At 44.3% G+C, this 20,970-nt stretch overlaps 1 protein-coding gene across 1 annotated transcript; it reads right to left on the reverse strand.

Annotated features, from left to right (window-relative positions):
• Positions 1 to 297: 297 nt before the first annotated feature.
• Positions 298 to 20,769, reverse strand: LOC144134749 (uncharacterized). Its single transcript, XM_077667583.1, has 5 exons — positions 20,618 to 20,769; positions 16,127 to 16,186; positions 12,776 to 12,981; positions 1,625 to 1,670; positions 298 to 499 (listed from the first exon to the last, which is right to left on the reverse strand). The coding sequence occupies exons 2-5, from the start codon at positions 16,162 to 16,164 to the stop codon at positions 382 to 384; spliced, it is 408 nt and encodes a 135-aa protein (XP_077523709.1). The 5' UTR covers positions 16,165 to 16,186; positions 20,618 to 20,769; the 3' UTR covers positions 298 to 381.
• Positions 20,770 to 20,970: the final 201 nt, after the last annotated feature.

Below are 20,970 nucleotides of genomic sequence, written 5' to 3' on the forward strand. Positions count from 1 at the left end.
GATAGGCTTGAGGCTTGTACCGTGATACAGTGCTCCTTAATTTCAGTGTTGTGATAAAGTGTTCAAGGTGCATCATGCCCTCAAAGCTATTTTAAAAGAGGGAAAATTCATTTCAAAACACTTGTTTATTCATGTCGGTCATCACTGATAATTGGTAGGCTGATACTACTCAACAATCAGCTTTAACAGTTCACACAAAAACATCTTTCTCAAAAATTTATTTTCGCCCTCATGTCAATTTCCCACTTGAATGCCCAAGTTCGTGCTACTTAATTTAGCCCTTCCACGTGGTAATGCGTTCGTAAAGCCACTATAAAGAAAACATGGATACCTGACGTTTACACATTTAGTTTAACTCGCATTCAACTTCTCTTAAGCCAATTATTTCACTTTAACTTTAAACAGCAACGGCACAATCTGCTTTACAAACTCCTGCACAAGTTTCAGGATGAAGTCCGCAACCGAAGCCGCGAGACATTCCCTCGCGAAATCTGATACTGTGAAAAAAAGGAAAGAAAACCAAAATTAGTTACTTTCACATTAAACCCCCCGCTGCCATTTCAGCAGTCACGAAAAGTGCGATCTTTCAGGTCCAAAATGGGTTCACATATTACAGATCAAAACAGTAATGTTTCACTAGTAAGACACCGCTATAATGGTGAACTAGCATGCCTTTTGAGTTATGTTTTATGAAGAAGTTTTTACCTATTATAATTAGGCGCCTCATTTATCTTACTTTAACAGCTCGCAGCTCACCGTGAGTAATACTCATAAAAAAACCTTAGATTTTCGAAATATGCAATTTCCGTCGCCGTTACAGCGCTAACAGTTAGTCCCCGCACGAGGCCGAAACCGCCACCACGTTGCTGGCAAGCGCACGCAGCCACGTCTGCAACTGTGCGTCACAGAGTGGAATCAGAGTCATGCCCTTTTGTGCAGCGCCCGGGTGCGAGCGGAGGACGCTGCTGTATGACGCGCGCTCGTCTAAGAATATGGCAGACAGTAGCTAAGCCAACGGAAGCTAAGCCAAACCATTTTAAGTAAAGCTATTCACAAGTCGTCAGCGGGCCAAGATTATTTTTATTCCTATATAGATGTGCAAATCCGAAACCAATTAACGCTCCCACTTTTACTGAGGTAAATTTTCGGTGCATAGCCCTCGGTTTTCCTTGCATGCGGAAACGATTGTTAATTTTTTATTCACGCTTGCTTACACATTGCCCATCAAATAAAGAGAGAGAAATTGAACGAAAAAAACAAATAACACAATAAATCCAAATATCTCAGCTTATCTACACCCCAGCGCCCAGAAAACCAAGCTTGTTCGTATCGAGATGGAAGAAGCTGTCCGCTATGCATTGTTTCTGCGCCTTTTCAGCGCCTCTTGTTGCGTCGAGAGCAAAGTCACATTGTTCTGGAGTTACTGCATTGCAATAAGATTGCCTTAAATAATCTACAGCTTCTCTTTTCAAAGAGGGTGTCACATGACCGAAGTCCTCGCACGAGCTGAACAAATTGGGTAGTAACATGTTGATAGAAAAGCAGGTTCCTGATAAAGTAATTAATAAAAAACTGAAAAGATAGATGAACAAATCGCCATAGTAGAAAGTTCAAGTGATCTTACTTCGTCCAGAAGGTGTTCGCATCCCCGGTGTACTTCTTATTTCCAGCTGTAACGAATAAGACCAGGTGTGACACTAAGCAAGCAAATAGTTGACACAGTGATTTAAACTAAAAAGACGCTGCGGAGAAATTTAAATTCCCCTGAATCAACAGATTGTCATGTTCTAGTCATAAAGAGGCTAAGTTTCATCGAGAAGGTAGATTTTATATGTTAAAACATGGTCAACAAATGAATCACAGGTGCAGCCATGAACGGCCATTTGCATAAACAAATTTCAAGTCTTAAACAAACACAAAGAAATTCGTAAACAAAACCCACAAAATCGTATACATACTAATAAAAGTCAAACTCAATACATAGCAACGGATCCCTGAGTCTCGGCTGCACCGATATTCACTTCCAAACGGGAGTCACAGAGTATTTTTGCTTGGAGATCACAAGCTTGAATGGAGTGGGGGGAAGTTGACGTGTGATCCCTTGTCCATGAGAGTGTTCACCAGCTCCACCCTCGTCCTTATCGACTGACGTAGACGGTCTTTGCCGTTTTTCCTCGCCTTTATAGTCACATATCCTTAGGTTAAAAATTTTCAACGCCACTAATTTTCCAACAACAAACTCTTAGGAGATCCTCAGTGGATCGTTTGAATGCGTTAGCAGCCAAATGCTCGTTAAATGCGAGGCTAACACACTTACGTTAGGTCGATCTTATGTAGTACACTTAGGTTCGCTATTTCGAAGTGAAATATTTAAGTTCGTCATATCCTAGGTTCGTCATATCACGAAAGTTCGTTATATCTGCGGTGACATACTAAGCTTCGTTATACCCAACATTAACACACGAAATGTCGTTGTGTTCGAGGTGGCATACTGCTGCCTGCCACGGTGGGCAGGTAGCAACCAGCGCACTTGGTTCTGGCAACCTGCTTTCCAGTGGCCATTGACAGACGACCGTCGGCATTTCTGCTTGAACATAGCCTTCAAATGATAATGCATTATTAAGCAGCACAAATTAAAACGCGCACACGCATTTCCTTGTGCGTTCCATCCTAGTATACATATGTTATAGCGAGTCACTCATCTCTCTACCCTTGTCTGCTCTATATCACGTGGGTGTCAGTTTTCTTCTGCATTTAAAGAAAACCCCTATCAACTCTCCTACGCAACTAGTTACGCGCAGATAGCAGCCGCAGTCGCAATTCAAGCTCTATCCACCCCTTATAATAAACTCTCCACATCTCCGTTCAAAAACTTCAATTTCAAACCCAACGTTTCGAACCTGGCTCGGCTCCTTCATCAGGGGTGACTGGGGACAGTATAGCTAGCGTCTTTAAGTATGAAAAGAAGGGGGGGGAGGCGGTCAAAAGAACGAAAGCTGTAATGCGAAAGGCGTGGGGGAGGGCGAGGGTTAATAATAATAATAATAATAATAATAATAGTAATAATAATAATAATAATTGGTTTTTTGGGGAAAGGAAATGGCGCATTATCTGTCTCATATATCGTCGGACACCAGAACCACGCCGTAAGGGAAGGGATAAAGGAGGGAGTAAAAGAAGAAAGGAAGAAAGAGTTGCCGTAGTGGAGGGCTCCGGAATAATTTCGACCGCCTGGGGATCTTTAACGTCCACTGACATCGTACAGCACGCGGGCGCCTTAGCGTTTCTCCTCCATAAAAACGCAGCCGCCGCGGTCGGGCTCGAACCCTGTGAGTCACGTTGTGGCACTGTGGGGAGGCGGCCAATGGCGACGTTTTTCATTGAGTCGCAGATAGAAGTCCCTGGGCATATACTGGGGGCAGCTTTCCTTTTGTGCGGTTGATGTTGTTCGGGGTGGTTTGAATATGCCAGGATTCGAGAAGGAGCCTTTTGTGGTAATTTGTTTCGCTTCCGAGGATGCGGGTTTATTCGAAGTTGATTCTGTGGTCTGAGTCCTCAGAATGTTCAGCTACACGATTGCGCTCTCTCGCGAAGTTGCGGACGTCGTTTTTATGTTGCCGATTTCTTTCCTTGAGATTCTTGGTTTCGCTGATGTAGCTTGCGTCCCATTCGGCGCAAGGAAGGAATGTGCAGAGTGCATTATTAGTCTTCAAACCCAATCACACCGGCAAATCTCTCAAAATGTTTAGCTTTCAATATATCCACCCCTGCACTGACCGCGTGAGCCAAGAAACGTGACGCTTTCTGCCGCACTAAATTACACTACCATGGCCTCCATTTTGCCAAAGACGGAGTCCATGCACAAGCTTCCTCTTTCAGGAACTGCGAAAACTTCAAACCGATCGGTATCCATTTAAAAGAATTTGTTTGATCTAGTTTTTGCTAGTGCGAACAGGAAACGATTTCCGAACACGTCTGAGGTTCACCTCCCGGAGCAACAACGCGTGCGGCGCCTGATCAGGCTTCGCGTTTTAGTCTTCCGTGATGTTTCCCAGTCGGTTGCCCATCTCGACCATGCCTTCTCCATCCCTCTTCAGAAGTTTGCGTTTGTTTTCCTTCGCTCAGCATCAGGATATTCGTGGTAATGACAGTACCCCGTTAACCTCAGGCCCTATATGTACTCTGTAGCAAAGCACAAAACTCGAATGTGCTCTGCTATGTTGGCGCACGTTGGAAAGTCACAGCTGGTCTGCGTTAATCTCAAGTCCTGCACTACAGCGTCCACCATGCCCCCCGCGTCGCTTCGACTGGATAGACCCCATCTGTTACTACTATTATGACAAAATAACATTTGTATTAATTCGTGTAGTTCTCTTTTTCTGAATCCTAATATTGCTTGTTGCACACGATAGAAATCAGCAACTGAAAGGCGGACATTTGAGGCTGGTAGAGGCGATTACACGAGGAGGCAATGCATAAATGCATGCGCTCGCTGGCATGCGATAATTATTACGCCCAGAAATATGCTTCTCCAATGAAATGTAACTGTGATGAGATGATTTTGTTTTATGCAGATGCGCTGAAATTTTTCCGCTTATAAAATAAAATAGATTTCAATCTCTAGCGTGCAGATTCGTTACGCTGTCCTCGTACTGCAGGATCTTGAATTCTCTGTCGGGCGGCTCATATCTGCCTCTCGCTGTGGTCTGAGATTATAGGTTTATGCTTGTTGGCGTTGTTTGTTTCGTAGAACGCCTGGGCGACGGCATATGTGGAGTACTCACAGCAATCTTCCCCGCCTACATCTGCAAAAAATGGGTGGGGAAGGCGAACATTGGCGAACACACACACGCATGCACGCGCCTGCACGCACGCACGCACGCAACAACGCTATTTTTGGAAAGGTAGCAATAAAACTAACCTGCATACTCTGACCGCGAGTGGGATTCGTGCCAATGGCGGCCAACAGAGGAGATTCGTTTACCGATGCCTTAAGGCTACTCGGCCATCTCCGAAGCTTCTTTATGTTGTGGTTGTTTGAGATATCAGGAACCTTCCTGGCCCTCCTTTTGCCGTACTTGACCGCGTCGAATCAAGCTGTCTCGTCATACGGCCTCATGCCACCATATCTCCTTAGTCTACCCGCACATCGAAATTTCGGAAACCGCACACGTCAAGAAAGGGCAACCAAATGAGGCTGAACTTGCGCAGCGTATACCTCCTGTGCTAGAATGCACAGTACTCTGAACAGCCACCTCGTTGAACGAAATGACTGACCGCGTTGTTCTACTCTAATTCACTCTATTGAACGCATCAACATGTTTATCCATCATGTGGCCTTTCCGCACGATAAATAGTCCTATAACACGAAAAGTTCACACGGAATTCCAGAATCGCAGGTAGAAGTCTTATAGTGAAGACGTGATCGCAATGTCTTTTTTTTAGGAGTCTGTGGAAGTATGCCCAAAAAGAACGCAGAATGACGAGGCAACAATATAATTTAACAATCGCAGGGGCGGCCTTATGGTAGAACATCCGTCTCGCGTTTAGGAGGTGCTGGGTTCAATCACGAATGCCGCAGGGTACTCATATGTTTTCTAATGGATACAAGATTTCCGCCAACGTGGTGTTCGGCTCTTCTAGGGTTAAATTACTTCGGAAAAGTGTATTGGACCAAACCGTTGCGTTGACAAGCCAGTGATTCGTTCCACCGTCAAGAAACTATGAATTCGCCTCGTGCGGTAAGCTCCCAATTGTGGCCCTTCTTTTTCTTTCTGAGTCAGATAGCCGGAAAAACCGGACTTACCCAAGACCGCAGTCACACTTCAAGTTTTCTCGTCGAAACGCCAAGAGATCGCTTACGTAGTGACAGTTAAACATGTATGTCTTTTGCGCCTTTGCATGCTGAGTGGTCGAGGCTGGGTTTGCCCATGAAAGGGCGAATCGATGTATGCGGAGGTTCCTCGAAGTGCACACCCCTGAAGAAGCCGGTAGCGCCGGGAGTGGCTTGCACCCATTTTTACCGGTGGGTGTCCCGCGGTGCGGCTCGAACCATCCCAATACATTCATGTCGCTCGCACAGGTAGCAATTCACTGGTCACGGCACAAATGTCACCTCGGAGAGAAAGCACGTCCTACCGCGTAATTTCTACCTTTGAAGTGTAAAAAAACGCTTGCGGTCGATTCAATCTACATCCACTGAATTAACTTTAATATACTATTGTCACGCTACGCAGCGCTGGAGATACATGGGTATGGGATGCAGTGACCGATCAGATGCTTTGTCATCTTCCTCCCTTGAGAGGCCGTTCAGGTATTCAAGGAAAACCGAAGAGTTGGTAAACCGAATGTATCGATACAAAATTATTTCACGACTACGAGCACAAAAGAAAGATGAGCGCTTAGTCGCCTATTAAACACCGCGACCAGGAAGGGGTGGTTTGTGATTTCAAAAAATAAAATCATTGAAACAAGTTTGTGGACAAAAAGTGCACGTCATATACACCAGAGTCTATTAAGAGAGCAAAAAAATTTGTCGACGCACAGGCTTCCTTTTACAGCGCCCTTGAGGAGCCACAAAAATTATATCTGACTCAAGTACCTTCGTCCTGGCACAATGCAGCACTTGTAACAGTGTTGCAGCGCAACTTCACAACGAAGATGTTGAAAATTTGTGTCCGTTCAGAATCGAAGTGCTCCCAACCCATGCAAGCCTTCTTTTTCTTTTACCGTACTCTTTATTAGAACAAAAGAGGGTGACATTATCAGCATAGACCAAAGTCTTAATTTTACACTGTACTAGTGAGAATCCAGGATTAGCCGTGTTTTTGGACATACTGAGCTAAAGAGGCCAAAGATATATATCACGATTTACAAAATTGAGGTACAACAGGTGATTTAAACAAAATATGCTAGGTAAGCTCTTCGTTGTGTGGGAGTTCCCACCGCGCTCTAGTTGGGTGGGGGATGGGTGGTTGAGGAAGTCTCGCTTATTCTCATACCGTGGGGTACAGAGTGAAAAGATACATACTGGAGCTATGGCGAAGATTGGGGGGGGGGGGAGGGGGGGGGGGGGTGACAGGCAAGCCAGTTTTGGAGCGACGGAAAAGTTTCTCTTCATACAGCTGCCGATACATGACAGCTTCCATTCTGAATAGTGCGCGGTAGCGTAGACGACACATGCGGCGGTCTTGACAGCGCCCGCGTAAGTGTACTCTCCGTAGGAGAAATTCCCGACTGACACAAGCTTCAGCGGAGACCTCTTATGGGCCTGTCACACTAGGCCAACAGTCGGCCGATTCGGTCTGCCAAAACCATGTCGTCGTCATGTCTGGCTCTATGTCACACCGCGCCGACAAAAACAGTCGGCCGACTATCGGCGTCGGCGCCAGATCTCATACAAGACGGCAGCTGGCCGATGGTTCGTCAACTCCCATGTCACACTAGCGTGACAACGTGCGAGACCTCCCGCCTACTTGGCCCTTTCTCGTTCTCAACCTTTCGTCATTTCCTGCTATGCAAAATTCATGGGCCGAAACGCTTCATTTTAACTGTTTTAAATAAATGCCACTATAGTAAAACAAATTCCTTAACAATCGTGATTATGAAGCTAGATTGAGTACAGCCCAGCACTCAGCGGCCCTTATTGCTGGGTCCGAATGGCATGGCTCGAAAAATAAATCCAGTCGCTTGCAGGTAAAAAGACGGGAGAGATTATTTCAGGATAAAATAATAAATAGAAACACCCTTCAACACGCGGATTCGAACCAGGAACCTCTGGAATGAGAAGCTACTTCAATAACCACGACGCCATGGGGAACAGATCAATTCGCCGGTTCCAGAAGTGCTGATAAGAAGCGGTCCGCAGTGTGACACTCGCGACAGAAGTAAAGCAGGAAACGCATGTGCGAAAACCAAGTAGCCTGCGCTATAATAAAAGGTCCACTCTTAATATCGCTTTGCTGTTAACAGCATCGCCTCACCATAAACTAAAATTATAGTCAATTTCCGCGACGCCTTCGGCTGCGGAGCTAGCGGACCGCTTCGGGCGCCATTGGAGCCGGACGGCAACGGCGGGCCAGCGGCAAATTGCGAGGCGAATCTGGCGAGAAATTTTGCTCGTATCAATGTTGTTACTTTTACCAGCAACTAGGTGTTGATCAACGATCTTCAGAAATGATACATTTGTCACATTTCTCTATGTCACCGTTATGATTTACGTCAAAAACAATCTTAAGCTGATTTTTATTACGCCGTCGGACGGGATCCTGGCTGGCCTGGCGGCGAGCAGGCTCGGTTTACTTCACGTTCGCACCAAAAAAACAGCCACGTTATACGAAAGGCTGCCTGGTATATTCGAGCAACGACCGCATTCCTGCGCAACAGCAGTGCTTTCGGCAACGACGCCGCCTGCGGGAGCGCCAGGACGACGAAATGCGCTGATTCCCGGCTGCCGTACTCGTCGCTAAGCCTAGCTGGCTTCGCATCGATGCCGCAGCTCAGGGCGCTTCAGAGCTAGCCCGCGCCATAACAAAGGAACCTCTATAGTCACCCCTTTACTGCCAACCCGTCCCATAATAAGATAAAGTTCTGCTCGATTTCCGCGACGCCTTGAGAAGCGGATCTAGCAGACGCGGGTGAGCCGCATTCGGCAGCAGCAGCAAGCGGCTATGGATGAAATTTGCTTGTATCGCAGTTATCACTTCAACCAGCACCTTAGCATTGGCCAACGATCCTCAGAAATGATACCTTTTTGGACATTTATCTATCCCAGGGCTTGTTATGAACGTAAACAAACAGTATTAAAGGGAAATCGCGTTCGTGCCTGGTGAATGTTTTAGCTCGGCGACCGATCTCGCGACGACACAGTCGGCAGACTGGTTTTTTCGGCGTCGCGGGCGTCAAAGCATGTCACACTGCGAAGAAGTCTGGTCATCGGACGCGTTGGTGTCGTTGTCGGCCTAGTGTCACAGCTTGGTCTGCCACAGACACGGTCTGCCGATCCGGTAGGCTGGTCATCGGTGTCGTTGTCGGGTCTGCGTCGGCGTCGTGTCGGGCTAGTGTGACAGGCCCTTTACTAGAGCGACGTCGTCTTCAAAACTGCTGAAGTTGAAGAGTTCTGCAGAGGCAAGATCTGCCTTCTCTTCAACCTATGTAGCTTCTAAGACGGATTCTAGCGTATACACTGCAGATTCACATTAAAGGTGCACTAAAGAGGATTCTGAGCCCATATATATACAGACATATCTCGATCTACACGTTCAAAGAATTCTTATAAATTCCGAATTATTGTCCTGTGCGGCCGATTTTTCTATTAGATTGAATTACAAGTCCCGGCTCCCGTCACTTTGTCGAACCCAGCTCCGAAAGTACAAGTCAACCAACGCGTGGAGTGTTTTTCAGCCAGTCGCGTGCCGGCTTGCCGCTCCGTCATCAGCTGAGTGATACATAAATTCAAATTCAAATTCTTTATTTATCCAAAAAAACACAATAAAAGTGTGTCCAGCACTGTTTGGGCTCGTAGCCGTAGGCTGGCTATGGGTCCAAAAAAATTGAAATTCTATAACGCAGACACTTCGTGACATGCGCAATAAAAACTTGGAAGAGCGGAAAGATGGATATATACATAATAGAAATCACAAAAAAGCATAATAAGGAACTGTGGCTACAATTCAAAAACATGGTGCATGTTCGATTACAATAACAAATGGGATGCGAACAGCAGATGCGAACAGCTGATGCGAACAGCTTTTCTCAAGAGGGATGCTAACAACAGATGTATGTACTTTACCACATTTAATGCATGCGCTGAAAGAGTTTTTTAGCTGTAGGTGCAAAATTTTGAGCGTATTTTATTTCTTGTGGAAGAGTATTCCAGATCTGAACGCCAATGAAAGAGAGCCGTCGTTCTCCATAAACGTTGTGCGTGGGCGGTAGATTAAAGTTGCCTCTTGTTACATTTCGGGTAGTACGCGATGACGTATGGAAGAGGGACATATGGAAGGGGTGGTTGTTTCTAACGATGCTGTTTACGACAGTTGTTATGTTATGATTGTTATGAATGTGTTATGATTCGTAATGATCGTTTCTCCAATTTTCTGATTGGCTGGAGATAACTATTGTAAGTCCATCCCCATGATTCCAGACAGTATGAGAGCTGGCTGTGGATAAAGGAGAAATGTAAAATACGTAATGTACTTGTGTCAAAAAAGTCGTGTTTGAAGCAGTTTATAGCACCCCGAATAAATGGTTTTGCCAGTGCAGGTGCCTATCAAAGATTACGCCAAGATATTTAAAACAAGGTGTATATTCTAGTATGGAGTTGTCAATACTAATGTTTACACAGTTAGCATCTACTTGTTTTCTGCGAGTGGGAAATATAGTATATTTTGTTTTCTTGACATTTACAGTAAGCTTGTTAGCTAAAAACCATTTAAAGACGCTGGCCAAATCTACGTTTGCTTTGGACTGTATTTCCTCGATGCTATTGCCTGTAATAATTATAGCGGTGTCATCTGCATACATCAGCATTTCTCCAAATTTTAATACACGTGGAAGGTCAAAAACGTATATAGAAAAAAGCATTGGTCCCAAAACAGACCCTTGGGGCACGCCTGTATGAATACGTTGTGGTGACGATGAGACGTTATTTATGACAACTATCTGATGACGTTCATTGAAGTAACTAGAAAACAAGTCGAAAATTCGTTCCCTAAAACCGTAGTGCTTGTACAAAAGGATGGAATGGTCGACCATATCGAAAGCCTTTTTTTAAATCGAGAAAGACTACAGCTACAAGTTTGTTTTCATTTAAAGCACAGTTTATAATGTGAGATAAAGACTGCACAGCTGATGACGTTGAATGGTTTAGCCGAAAACCATGTTGCTGTGGGCAAATTATGTTGTATTTCTGTGTAAAGTTATTGATTCGATTCGCAAAGATTTTCTCGAAAAGTAAACTAATGGCACTGAGCACGGATATCGGTCGATAACTATAAGGACTTGAGGGATCACCGCCCTTGTAATTGGGACAACTCGGGCTGTTTATAGCGACGTTGGGTACGTAGCGGTTTGAAGTGAGTGATTGAAGACGTGGCATAATATTGGACCTAGAATATCTGTATTTTCTTTCAACATACGTACTGTAATTTCATATATACCTACCGCTTTATTACTATACATAGTTGCTAACGCTGAGTGTATTTCGTTAAATTCAATGTCATCCATACGAAATGAGTTTCAGAGTGGGCTTGGTAACAAAGAGTTTATATCTGTGTTATTTACATTGGTACTTGAAGATATCTTAATGGTAGTAAATTATAAATATGAAGCAAATAAGCGTGCGTATTTTTATTTCCATGGGCCTAATTTGCGGCTACGTTGCCGGCGACAGAAACTATTCATTAACGGAAACATAAAAACAAAACTAAAGCGACAGCGACTGGCTGAAGACACTCCACGTGTTAGTTGACTCCTCCTGCATTCAGAGGTAAGTTCAAAAAAAAAAGGCGAGAGCCAAGACGTTTAATTCAATTGAATCAGGAAATACGCCGCAGAGGACAGCAATTCGAAGCTTCTAAGTGTGCTCAGAGCTTGTAGATCGCGTTTCCGCAGTGAAAAAAAACGAGCTCATAATCCTCTTTAGTGCTCCTTTAAGTATGAGTTCCTTTAATTTTGCGACTCTTTCTGACCTTTCTACCTTTCCTAATCCCTACCTTTTTGCCGCTGACAGTAAATTCAAGCGGGTAGAGTGAAAGCACTGCACATGGTCAAATTTTGCATATGTTACTTTAGATAGCGATGTCAAAGAGAGAAAAGTAAACAGCACAACAAGGATGATTAAAACCAATTTACATTCTGAGTTTTGTTTTGGTTCTGAACCCGCTTGAACCGGTTCGATGTTATCGGAAACAAAATGTCGATCCGGAGAAGAATCTGGAACTAAACCCGAGAGGCGTGAACCCGAACCCGAACCAAACCGGAAAATATTCTGGTTCGGCACCCTGATACTGATGTACTACACCACAGACAGTGCTGCGTCGTAAGAAGCTCTCTTTGAACTCAAAAAGCCTATTTTTAAAAATTGTGCGAAGTCTTTGGTGAAACGCCCTGTATCCGGCGCAAGGCCTGTCTCGGCGGCACGATGTTCGCCACTACTCGGCTGTCCTTAGCAACTCGTCCAACGCACGAACGCATTTCCGGCTCCTGACAGGCCCGAAGAGAAAAAGAAAGAGTCCAACTCTGGATACAAAGACAATTGGTGCGCAGTATAGCCTCTACAATTTCTGAGCAAAATCTCACAGTACTGCGGGAAACCATGAGCACTTCCGGCTTAGTCACACGTTGGGACAACTTTCGTTATCGCTCGTGAGCAATACAGATCTGCAAGGCTTTCTTATTGGTAAATATTTTTTTTTCCTGCGTGGGTTTTAAAAGGTTGAGTTCTGTCGGATTAATGTCTGTTCTGGGGATAAGTACATGTAGTTTCGTCATAGATTGTGCCTATATTGTTCCACAGGAGATCGAGAAATAAAACGTTAAATGCCCAAGTCACATAAGCCATTATCGTTTTTAAAGAAATAAACACGCAATGATATTCGAAGCTCAATACTTGCCGGCTCCGGTAGGGGTGATTCACCGCAGATGTCATGACAGCCTTCGGATTCAGCCTTTTCGTGAGACATGCAACCCACATTACTTTTGATGTTTTTTACCAAATCATTAGCTTTTCGCCTAAGGGTGCATCACAAATTATTGCCTTCATTCCTTTACTTACCATCTCCACCAGAGAAGTCCTCCTTGAGTATGGCCGCCGTTACTGTCGGTATACCCTTATCCATCAGCTGATCTTTGTTCAAGTACTTCAACTGATCAATAGCTTTCAGTCCGAAATACTTGAACGTTTTCATCACTTCGTCAATCTCATCCGGGGAGTAATATGCATGCTTCCTGAGGCCCGACTCAAGCTGGCTTCTCAGCTCGCTATGAAAAAAAAGCAACAAAAACGGTGCTCCATTCCGAAAGTCACGAAGAGTCTAGTACGAACTAATCAACAAATACAGTAATCATTCTACAATCCGCAGTTTCTAAGTTGCTAACTCATTATTGCGTCTGTCATCTCATTTCACCATTCCTTTTTCGGTTTAGAAAGTGCGCTGCCGGAAACAATGGTCCGATGCCCTTGGGCACCACATAAGGCACACACATTATTTCGTTATGGCGTGGAGTGTTTTACTGAAACATCGCGGTAACTATTGAATCCTGGAACAAAGATGTGGGGTCTAGGCCACTTCGTCATCATTTTGAGTTGGCGAGCTCATGTACTGGCTTACAAAGGCCTCCCACTACGTAGAGAAGCGCAAGCTGCAGGCTGTATTAATATCAAATAATCCATTTGACGTCAATCTACCCACTACTCGTAACACGTACGTACAGAGTCGATCACACTTGTCTAGAGCGCTCGAGAGGTGCCGTCCGGGAGAAATACGGCGACATTCTAAGGCAGGTATTGACTTTCCCTCATAAAGCTTGCGCTGGAGAGCAACCGAACAGACACGTAAACCATCCAGGCATCAGGGCCTTAAGGCTAGCAAAGCAGTTACGAAAATATTTTACTTCATTTGCTCCGCAGCACACCGCTCGAGCGTTCTAGACAAGTGTGATCGACTCTGCACTTCCTGACTGCTGGTGAAATCAAGCTAGGTTTTATTCCCTGTTCCTTCATCCACGAGCTAGGTTCCAATTAAAGCTTGCAATGAGCCGCTGAAACAAGGATACCCGCATTGGTACCAAACTTGCTTGCTTTCGTGCTATCGCGCGGCAAAGTGTCAGATATACTGTGTCAATATAGTGTCAGGTATACTGTGTTCAATGTGTCAGTTATGCTGTGTTCCAGGGTATTAAAATACCCTGGAACACAGTATACTAGTTATCCCTGCACTTTCTGCTAGGCGGGAGAAACTCGTTCAAGGAGTTAAGCGGTTGGCCAGATTCGACGGTTACAAATCTGAAGAGAAGAGAAGCAGAAAAAGAGAGTGGGGGATTTCGGTGGAAAAGTGATTGCACGTACTGTTGGGGACCAAAGTTTGTGCCTTAAACAAAGCCGAAAGTTATATTATGAGCCGCCGTCTGAACCCCACACTTCTGGGGGTGAAAGAAGAAAATTTTGAATTTAGCCCACACATGAGCCGTAACTATTGGCTCCATACTCTTTCTGGCTTCCCTAAATGTAACCTTCATTCGTTGCTGCTCTTAGAAGGGCGCGCACTGCGCCTCTGCCTATATCTCGCTGAATCAGTTTCCACTGCAGTTCGGCACCTGGAGGCTCTGATTCCCAACCTTAGCTCCCGTTTCCACCTTTTAACTGTCAGGACTTTCTTGTGGGCATTTTAAACTGCTCCTGGTGGGGCTACACCTATTTGCGTCTCCCACCCAGCCCTCATTCTCACTCTTCATTGGCCAAGGTTCCGCTTTCCTCAAGTTGTTTTTGCTCAGAACGCTCGATCGAACATTAGTGTGGATTCACTTTTGTATACAGGGTTGGTTATGCTTTGTCCCCTGTGGATGTCGCTTCTGATTACATTTTCCCACCTAATGCAAAGCATCTGCCTGCCAGGGCACAGACTGGCCTCCTCCCTGATCACCTTGAGCAATTCCCGTACCACATTGCGATTGGTACAGATGCGTCTGGGGTCGGCCAGAAGGAAGCGGTTGGTATTTTTTTAGAGCCTCTCTCTTGGAGCTTTTCGGTTGGAGCCCCGGATTACACACCCGTATTTTTGGCAGAGTTTATAGCTCTTGGGCTGGCTGCTTTGAAAATTCTCACAAATGTTTCACAGATGACATTCCTCTCAGACTGTCTCTTTGTTTTGTTGGCGCTGGTCTCCACACGGGACGCTTTTGTGAGTCGCTCACTGACGTTTTTTTTTTATTCGTGAGAGTGTGAAAGAGGTGCGCTTTGTATGAATTCCAGGTCCCTGCGGTATTTTACAAAATGATTCAGCAGAATTTTTGACAAAATGAGCTCTCAATGCGCCTGTGGCGTCCTTAATCTTATTCTTTTCGGACTGTCTCGTTATCAACGTTACCAGTTCATAACCGACTCGCGCCGCGATCATTTGCCCTCTGCCGTTGACTACTAACATCTCATGTACCCATGGAAGACTCGTGCGTGTAAATACCGGCAGTGTGAGGTAGCGATGACACTCATGCGGTGCAGGCACCCCGGCTTAAATCTTAACTTCTGTAGATGCGGCTTCAGTCCCACAAACCTTTGTGCGGCTTGTGGATAAAATGAAACATTGGAGCTTTTCCTACTCTCTTGCCGGAGGTTTGCACAGCAGAGAAGGACGCACCGAAAAATTCTCATTACAAAGTTGGGACTCACTTTGTCGGTCCCGCTTCTCCTCTGCTTCGGTGCGAGCGCTAGAGGCTTGCATTGCATCAAGTTTGCAAATATCTCCACAATTACATAACAGCTACCGGCAGATTTACTTGCTAATTGTATCTAAAATTTCTGCATTTAAAAGATCTTTTAGGAATTTTCATGTATTTAATTCTCTGATCTTCTCTCTCAGTTTTTGTTTTGTTTTTCTTTCCTTTTTAATCCTTCTGATATATTACCTAAGCCACAACCGTTAGCTTGGCACCAGCTTATCCTCTTCTTTTGGCTCTCCTCATTGAACCCTGGCCTATCCCTCGTCGTGGGTATGTGCCATGTCACTAAGGCAACAACAACAAGCGTCGTCTCCTTCCGGCGGCTAACAATGGAGCTGTTGCCTTAGTGTAGGGCGCACGCGGCCGAAAGACAACAAGACAAGGCGACAGCACGCTGCTGTCCTCAGTACTTGTCCACAACATGGACACATAACCGAGGACAAGTATTCGGAGTTGCAGCTGCTTTAAATTTGAAGAGGTTGACATAATCTATTATTGACTACAGTCATCACCTCGCCAAACGTTCTATTTATCATATCTTATTATGATGTCTTACAGCTGAGTGCATCGAACCCATCCAGTCTCAGGACCACGGTCTCTCTGAACACAACTTAAAGTAAGTCTGTACAAACACTGATTGAATAGGGATTACAAATATTTGAACACTACTAACAAAGCACCGCATGCTTACCGTTCCTGCCTGTGAATTTCTTGCTGGCTGATGCTCATTTTTTTCTTTGATGGCGGAGAGCTGTTGGAATGGAGAAGAAGGCAGCTGTTTAGCAAAGTGTTTCAGGCGTACACACATGCTCGCTTAGCCGAATTATGTGACACGGTTATAATTGAAAAGAAAATTTTCTTCGAGCGGTGCAGGAGGCTTACTGTTTAGAATAGAGAAGATAAGCCGCTCAGCAGTTAGCAGTTAAAGCGGTTAATGAGTCAGTCAGTGGAATAAATAAACGTTATATTGTAATAGGGCAATTGAAAATCTCAAGGCCATATTAAGCACCATGACTTTAAAGTGGCCTTGAACCACACATGAAAATGACTTCAATAAAGTGGAAGCTGTATTAAACAATTGACGTCTAATTAAACTAGTCATGAGAGAAAGCAGAACAAACAGTGCGCAAACTCGTGAACTTCGCCCTACGCCGGGCCAGCGTCTAACGGCAACAGCACCAGAAGACTTCCCTCCGTAGTATTATTTATTTATTTATAACATACTGCAGACCCTTGGGTCCAAGCAGAGGGGCATTAGAATGTATACAAATAATGAACTAAACAGTAACAGACAAGTACACATTTGTACAGTTACTAGTTAGTCACACTGTAGCCAGTAAACCATGGTTCTAGTCCGATATTGTCCGAGGAGAAAAGAAAAATTGAAACGTATCAGTTCGAGCATAACAGGGTGTGACTGAGTCAGGATGATATCTGGTGTGGCGCGTTAATGCAGGCGTTATATAAGGTGATTTATTCAATTGAAGTTTGTTCTTAAGAAGGAGCGAAATGAATTCAAGTCTCAACTTCTTTCGACGTGATTCAAGGGTAGCTATACAAATGTCTGCCATAATTTTAGAGGGAGAGTGAAGCCATACGAATTTATTACATTTTGAACTTTACTGGCTTTCCTTGTATTCTCTCAAGGTGACTGATATTTGACTTAGTGTGAGGATCCCATGAAATGCATGCATACTCGTGCTTTGGTCGAACAAATTAAAAGTAACAGAGTAATTTCAAATTAGTAGGGGGGCTTTTTCAGTTTGTGTCTCAAAAATCACAGTTTTCGGAAAACATACGAACAAATTTTATTAATATGTGTATTTGACGACAATGTTCGTGTCAAGGTAACACCCAAATATTTGTAGCTGATAGCTTCGCGTAGTGGAGAAGAACCTAAAGTATAAGAAAAAATAAGTGGGTTTTTTTAACGACTGCTACGAAGACATACTGATTTTTCAACGTTTAGAAGCGTCCCCCATTCACTGCACCACTTCAATATTCTGTTTAGGTCTCTTTCAAGGACAGTCTGGTCATCTGGACAGGTTATATTGTTATACAGCACACAATCATCAGCAAAAAGCTTAATTTGCACACCGGGAGTTATGACATTAACAATGTCATTAACGTACAGCAGGAAGAGCAGGGGAGCCAAAACAATACCTTGTGGTACCCCTGACGTGACAGAAAGAGCGGCCGAGCCATGTTCACCTATAGTGACGCATTGAGTCCATTTGGTCAGGTACGCAATAATCCAGTTTACAAAAATCTAAGTTCTGTTATTTGTTTGGCGTGAGAAACCTTATCCAACGCTTTAGTGAAGTCTAAAAATACTACATCCATTTGGTCATAATTGTCAAGGAATAAACCAAAAGAATGAATCACTGATACCAACTGTCTTACAGTGGAATAGGCCGCTTAGGGCATATGTATCTATACAGTTATTAATTTATTTATATATTCTTATATTATATTTATAATGTTATAATGCTTTTATTTCAGCATCATACGAAACACAGAGACTGATGCAGATTCAGAGGTTAAAGGCTGCTGGTGCCTGACGAGGCCTGTTGCCCTTAACAGTCCACAGCGGTACAGATATAATACAAATCTTAGGACAAAAGAATTAAGTGTGCCTCCTGTAGTCAGAAAAGATGAAAACGCAACATTTGCCACATGTACATAAACATATTGCATATACACTAAACATATTGCATATACACACAAACGAGAACACATAATAACACATAACTGCAGTGCAAAGGTCAGCATCTCGCTTGACACAACGAGAATTTCTGCGCACGTATATTTTATACTCTCGGACATACCTGACAAGGAAACAGTTATTATTCGAACCAGCCCTGCGGTTGATTTCTATTTACTTTTTATAAACAATCTTGGCGCAGTGGAACAATGCTTGGTTAATCAAGGTAAAAATCATCGCTTAAGTAAATTTTAAAGTGATATATTCGAGCAGAATTTTTGCCACTGTTTCGAATAAAAAAAAACTGCCTGTCGGTGACGCTGCGATTTCGTGGTAAAGTTTCTCCAATGTTTAATAAAGCCATAACAAGCAAGTGACTTTCACCATGACCACGCACAGCAGAGCGCCGACATTTGAAGTGCTGTCTCTTATGCAATGCGCGCCTTGATGTCGTTCAACTGGTAGGCAGAGGTACGCAGCGATTTTTGGTTATGACAAGCTGTGTCGACAGTAATAAACATGCGAACAACAGGCGCAATTTTTTCCAAAGTTCCTCATGTCATTACCGTGATACGAAGTGACAAAGGACTATAGGCGAGATCTCACGGGACTCATGTGGTAGACGCTTGTCCGTCCCAGATTTTCCGCGGTCCACGTAAGTTGCACTGTGTACCATTATCATACCCAACGATTCTGAAAAACCGTTTTTCAGCGGGAAATAGTTTATGAACCCCTTTTTTTTCACATATTGTAAGATTTCGCTATATCAATCAATTTATCCGTAGATTTTGCATCGAAAGGCTTGCATTTCTTGCTATTAACGTTTTTGTTATCGTCAGAAACGCGCTGAATTGGTTTTGTATGCCACTTTTAACTGCCCGATGCAAGAGGTCAAAAAGCTTTAAAAAGAATATTTTGCTACGCATTGGAGCAATAAACCATTACCTTCAATATTTCTATAACAGTACCTTACAATATTCTAATAGTCAAAGCTTTTGTTCAAGAATGTTGGACACGTAAAACAACCGCGCACAATAGTCTGACCTTTTCAATGTAACTGCTGATTACACACATAAACAGTTTTAATAGATCAGAAGCGCTCATTCATTCTCGTTCGTTCATCCAAAAAGAAGCGAAATGACAACAAGCTTTTCATTCTTTCGCAGGAAAATAGCACTATCTATGAGCAATCTATGTGCACTCTAAAAATATATGAGCACTACCGAGACCCCCCGGAGAAGTGTATATGACCAAGTAAGAATGCCGAAGACCATTCTCTTCCTAGTGTACGTTTCGGTTTCAGTTTCGCTCCGGAGTAATTTTCCCTGCTTGTGCTGCTAGGTGAGAACCCCTCCGCATGGTCTGAGGCTTGAAATAATGAACCGAAACTCCAGGTGTTCGCCATGGTTCTTGCTTAATGGCCTTCATAATAACCGGCAATTGAATGCGTTCGAAAGCCGGGAAAAGAATAACTATTTGTTTCGGTATAGCTATCTTCCTTCTGAATGCTTCAAGCATCAGGTACTGAATCTAATAAGTGGCTAGCGCGAACATAATAGAGAGAGAGAAGAGGGCATGGACGGTAGAAGGACCTGCCCTGCCAATATCTAATTGACTGCATGCCTTCTTTGCTCGAGAAGAGGGCTGAGGCCATAGTGAACCAACCAGCGATACTAGTTGCTCTACGTCGCTATGGAAAGGACTCATGTTTGCCAAGCCTGGAATCTTCAAAACCTTTGAGCCCTAGAGTTGCCCAATATCTCATGCCATATTATGGCTTTGTTTGTCATAGAGGGCCTGGTGCTAATTGTTGCTGGTAGGGGCTTGTCGTCGCGGCTACATAACGCCGCGAGAAAATGACACATCTGAACACCAACCACACTCGCGCAATGGTGCACCCTTTCCGAACAACACTGATCCGTCCAAGCGCCCTTTAAAGTATGGAGTAATTGTTTGTAAAGTGCCAAGTTTGTTGGTTTTATTCTGTGTCTTTTTAGAGGTGTAAGGATGCGAATGATTATCACCACTAACCACCTTTAATTGTGCAATGTTGTACACAACGTAGCTTGATTATCGACCTTCGTCGGCACAGCTCAGCCTCAAAATACCCTACGAACGTTTAACTCGCACTTCCTCTCCGGCCTAATTGAACAGCACGAAAATAACTTCTCCCATGGCGTTCACCACTATTCATCGCAGAGCCAAAAATATCACCTCAGGCGAGATTTATCTTGTCGTTCGTAGATATATTGCTTAAAGCAGAAGGAAGAAAATCAAGCAGTGCATTTTTTTCTCGGATAGATACACAGCCGTCTTTAGCGAATAAAGCGCTCAGAATGGTCCACTAACATTTGTGTCCTACGAAAACTTAATTTTTAAAGTGAGAGGCTACGCTGGCTTCAAGTACACTAGAGCAGTGATATTACTGAGATTTCCTTGTACTCCAGTAATAAGGCTTTCTCTTGTGCTGACACTCACCTCAACGCACGTTATGGGAAGTCTCTCCGCTGCTACCACGAGTCGCTGGTCTCGAGGTGCAACCTGCGGGCTGATAAAGCCGCTCTGGCTACAGTGGGGCTTGGCGAATCTCCTTTTGTAACGGCGAGTTCGATCACGTGTTCCTCTGATAAGCTGAGCTGGGGCGCCACCCGCTCACGTCACATCTTATCCCCCTCCCTCGCGCCGTTCGTTGGTCTGAGACCTGCGTCGATCAGTACCGAGAGCCGCTCACTGGTCGCGCGGCTCTCAACACTGATCGACGCAGGTCTGTGACCCGAGCCTTGAGTGTATCGCAAGTGGCATCAATGTACACGCCCCTTCATTGCATAGAG

Source organism: Amblyomma americanum, chromosome 5, assembly GCF_052857255.1.
Source record: "Amblyomma americanum isolate KBUSLIRL-KWMA chromosome 5, ASM5285725v1, whole genome shotgun sequence".
In the NCBI taxonomy this organism is placed as follows: Eukaryota; Metazoa; Arthropoda; class Arachnida; order Ixodida; family Ixodidae; genus Amblyomma; species Amblyomma americanum.

Excerpts from the sequence above, each read along its gene's own strand:
- LOC144134749 (XM_077667583.1), bottom strand. The coding sequence starts at position 16,164 with ATGAGCATCAGCCAGCAAGAAATTCACAGGCAGGAACG. Across the intron at positions 12,982-16,126 it reads GAAATTCACAGGCAGGAACG|CGAGCTGAGAAGCCAGCTTG; the intron begins GTAAGCATGCGG and ends TTTTTTTCATAG. Across the intron at positions 1,671-12,775 it reads GGACTTCTCTGGTGGAGATG|CTGGAAATAAGAAGTACACC; the intron begins GTAAGTAAAGGA and ends TATTCGTTACAG.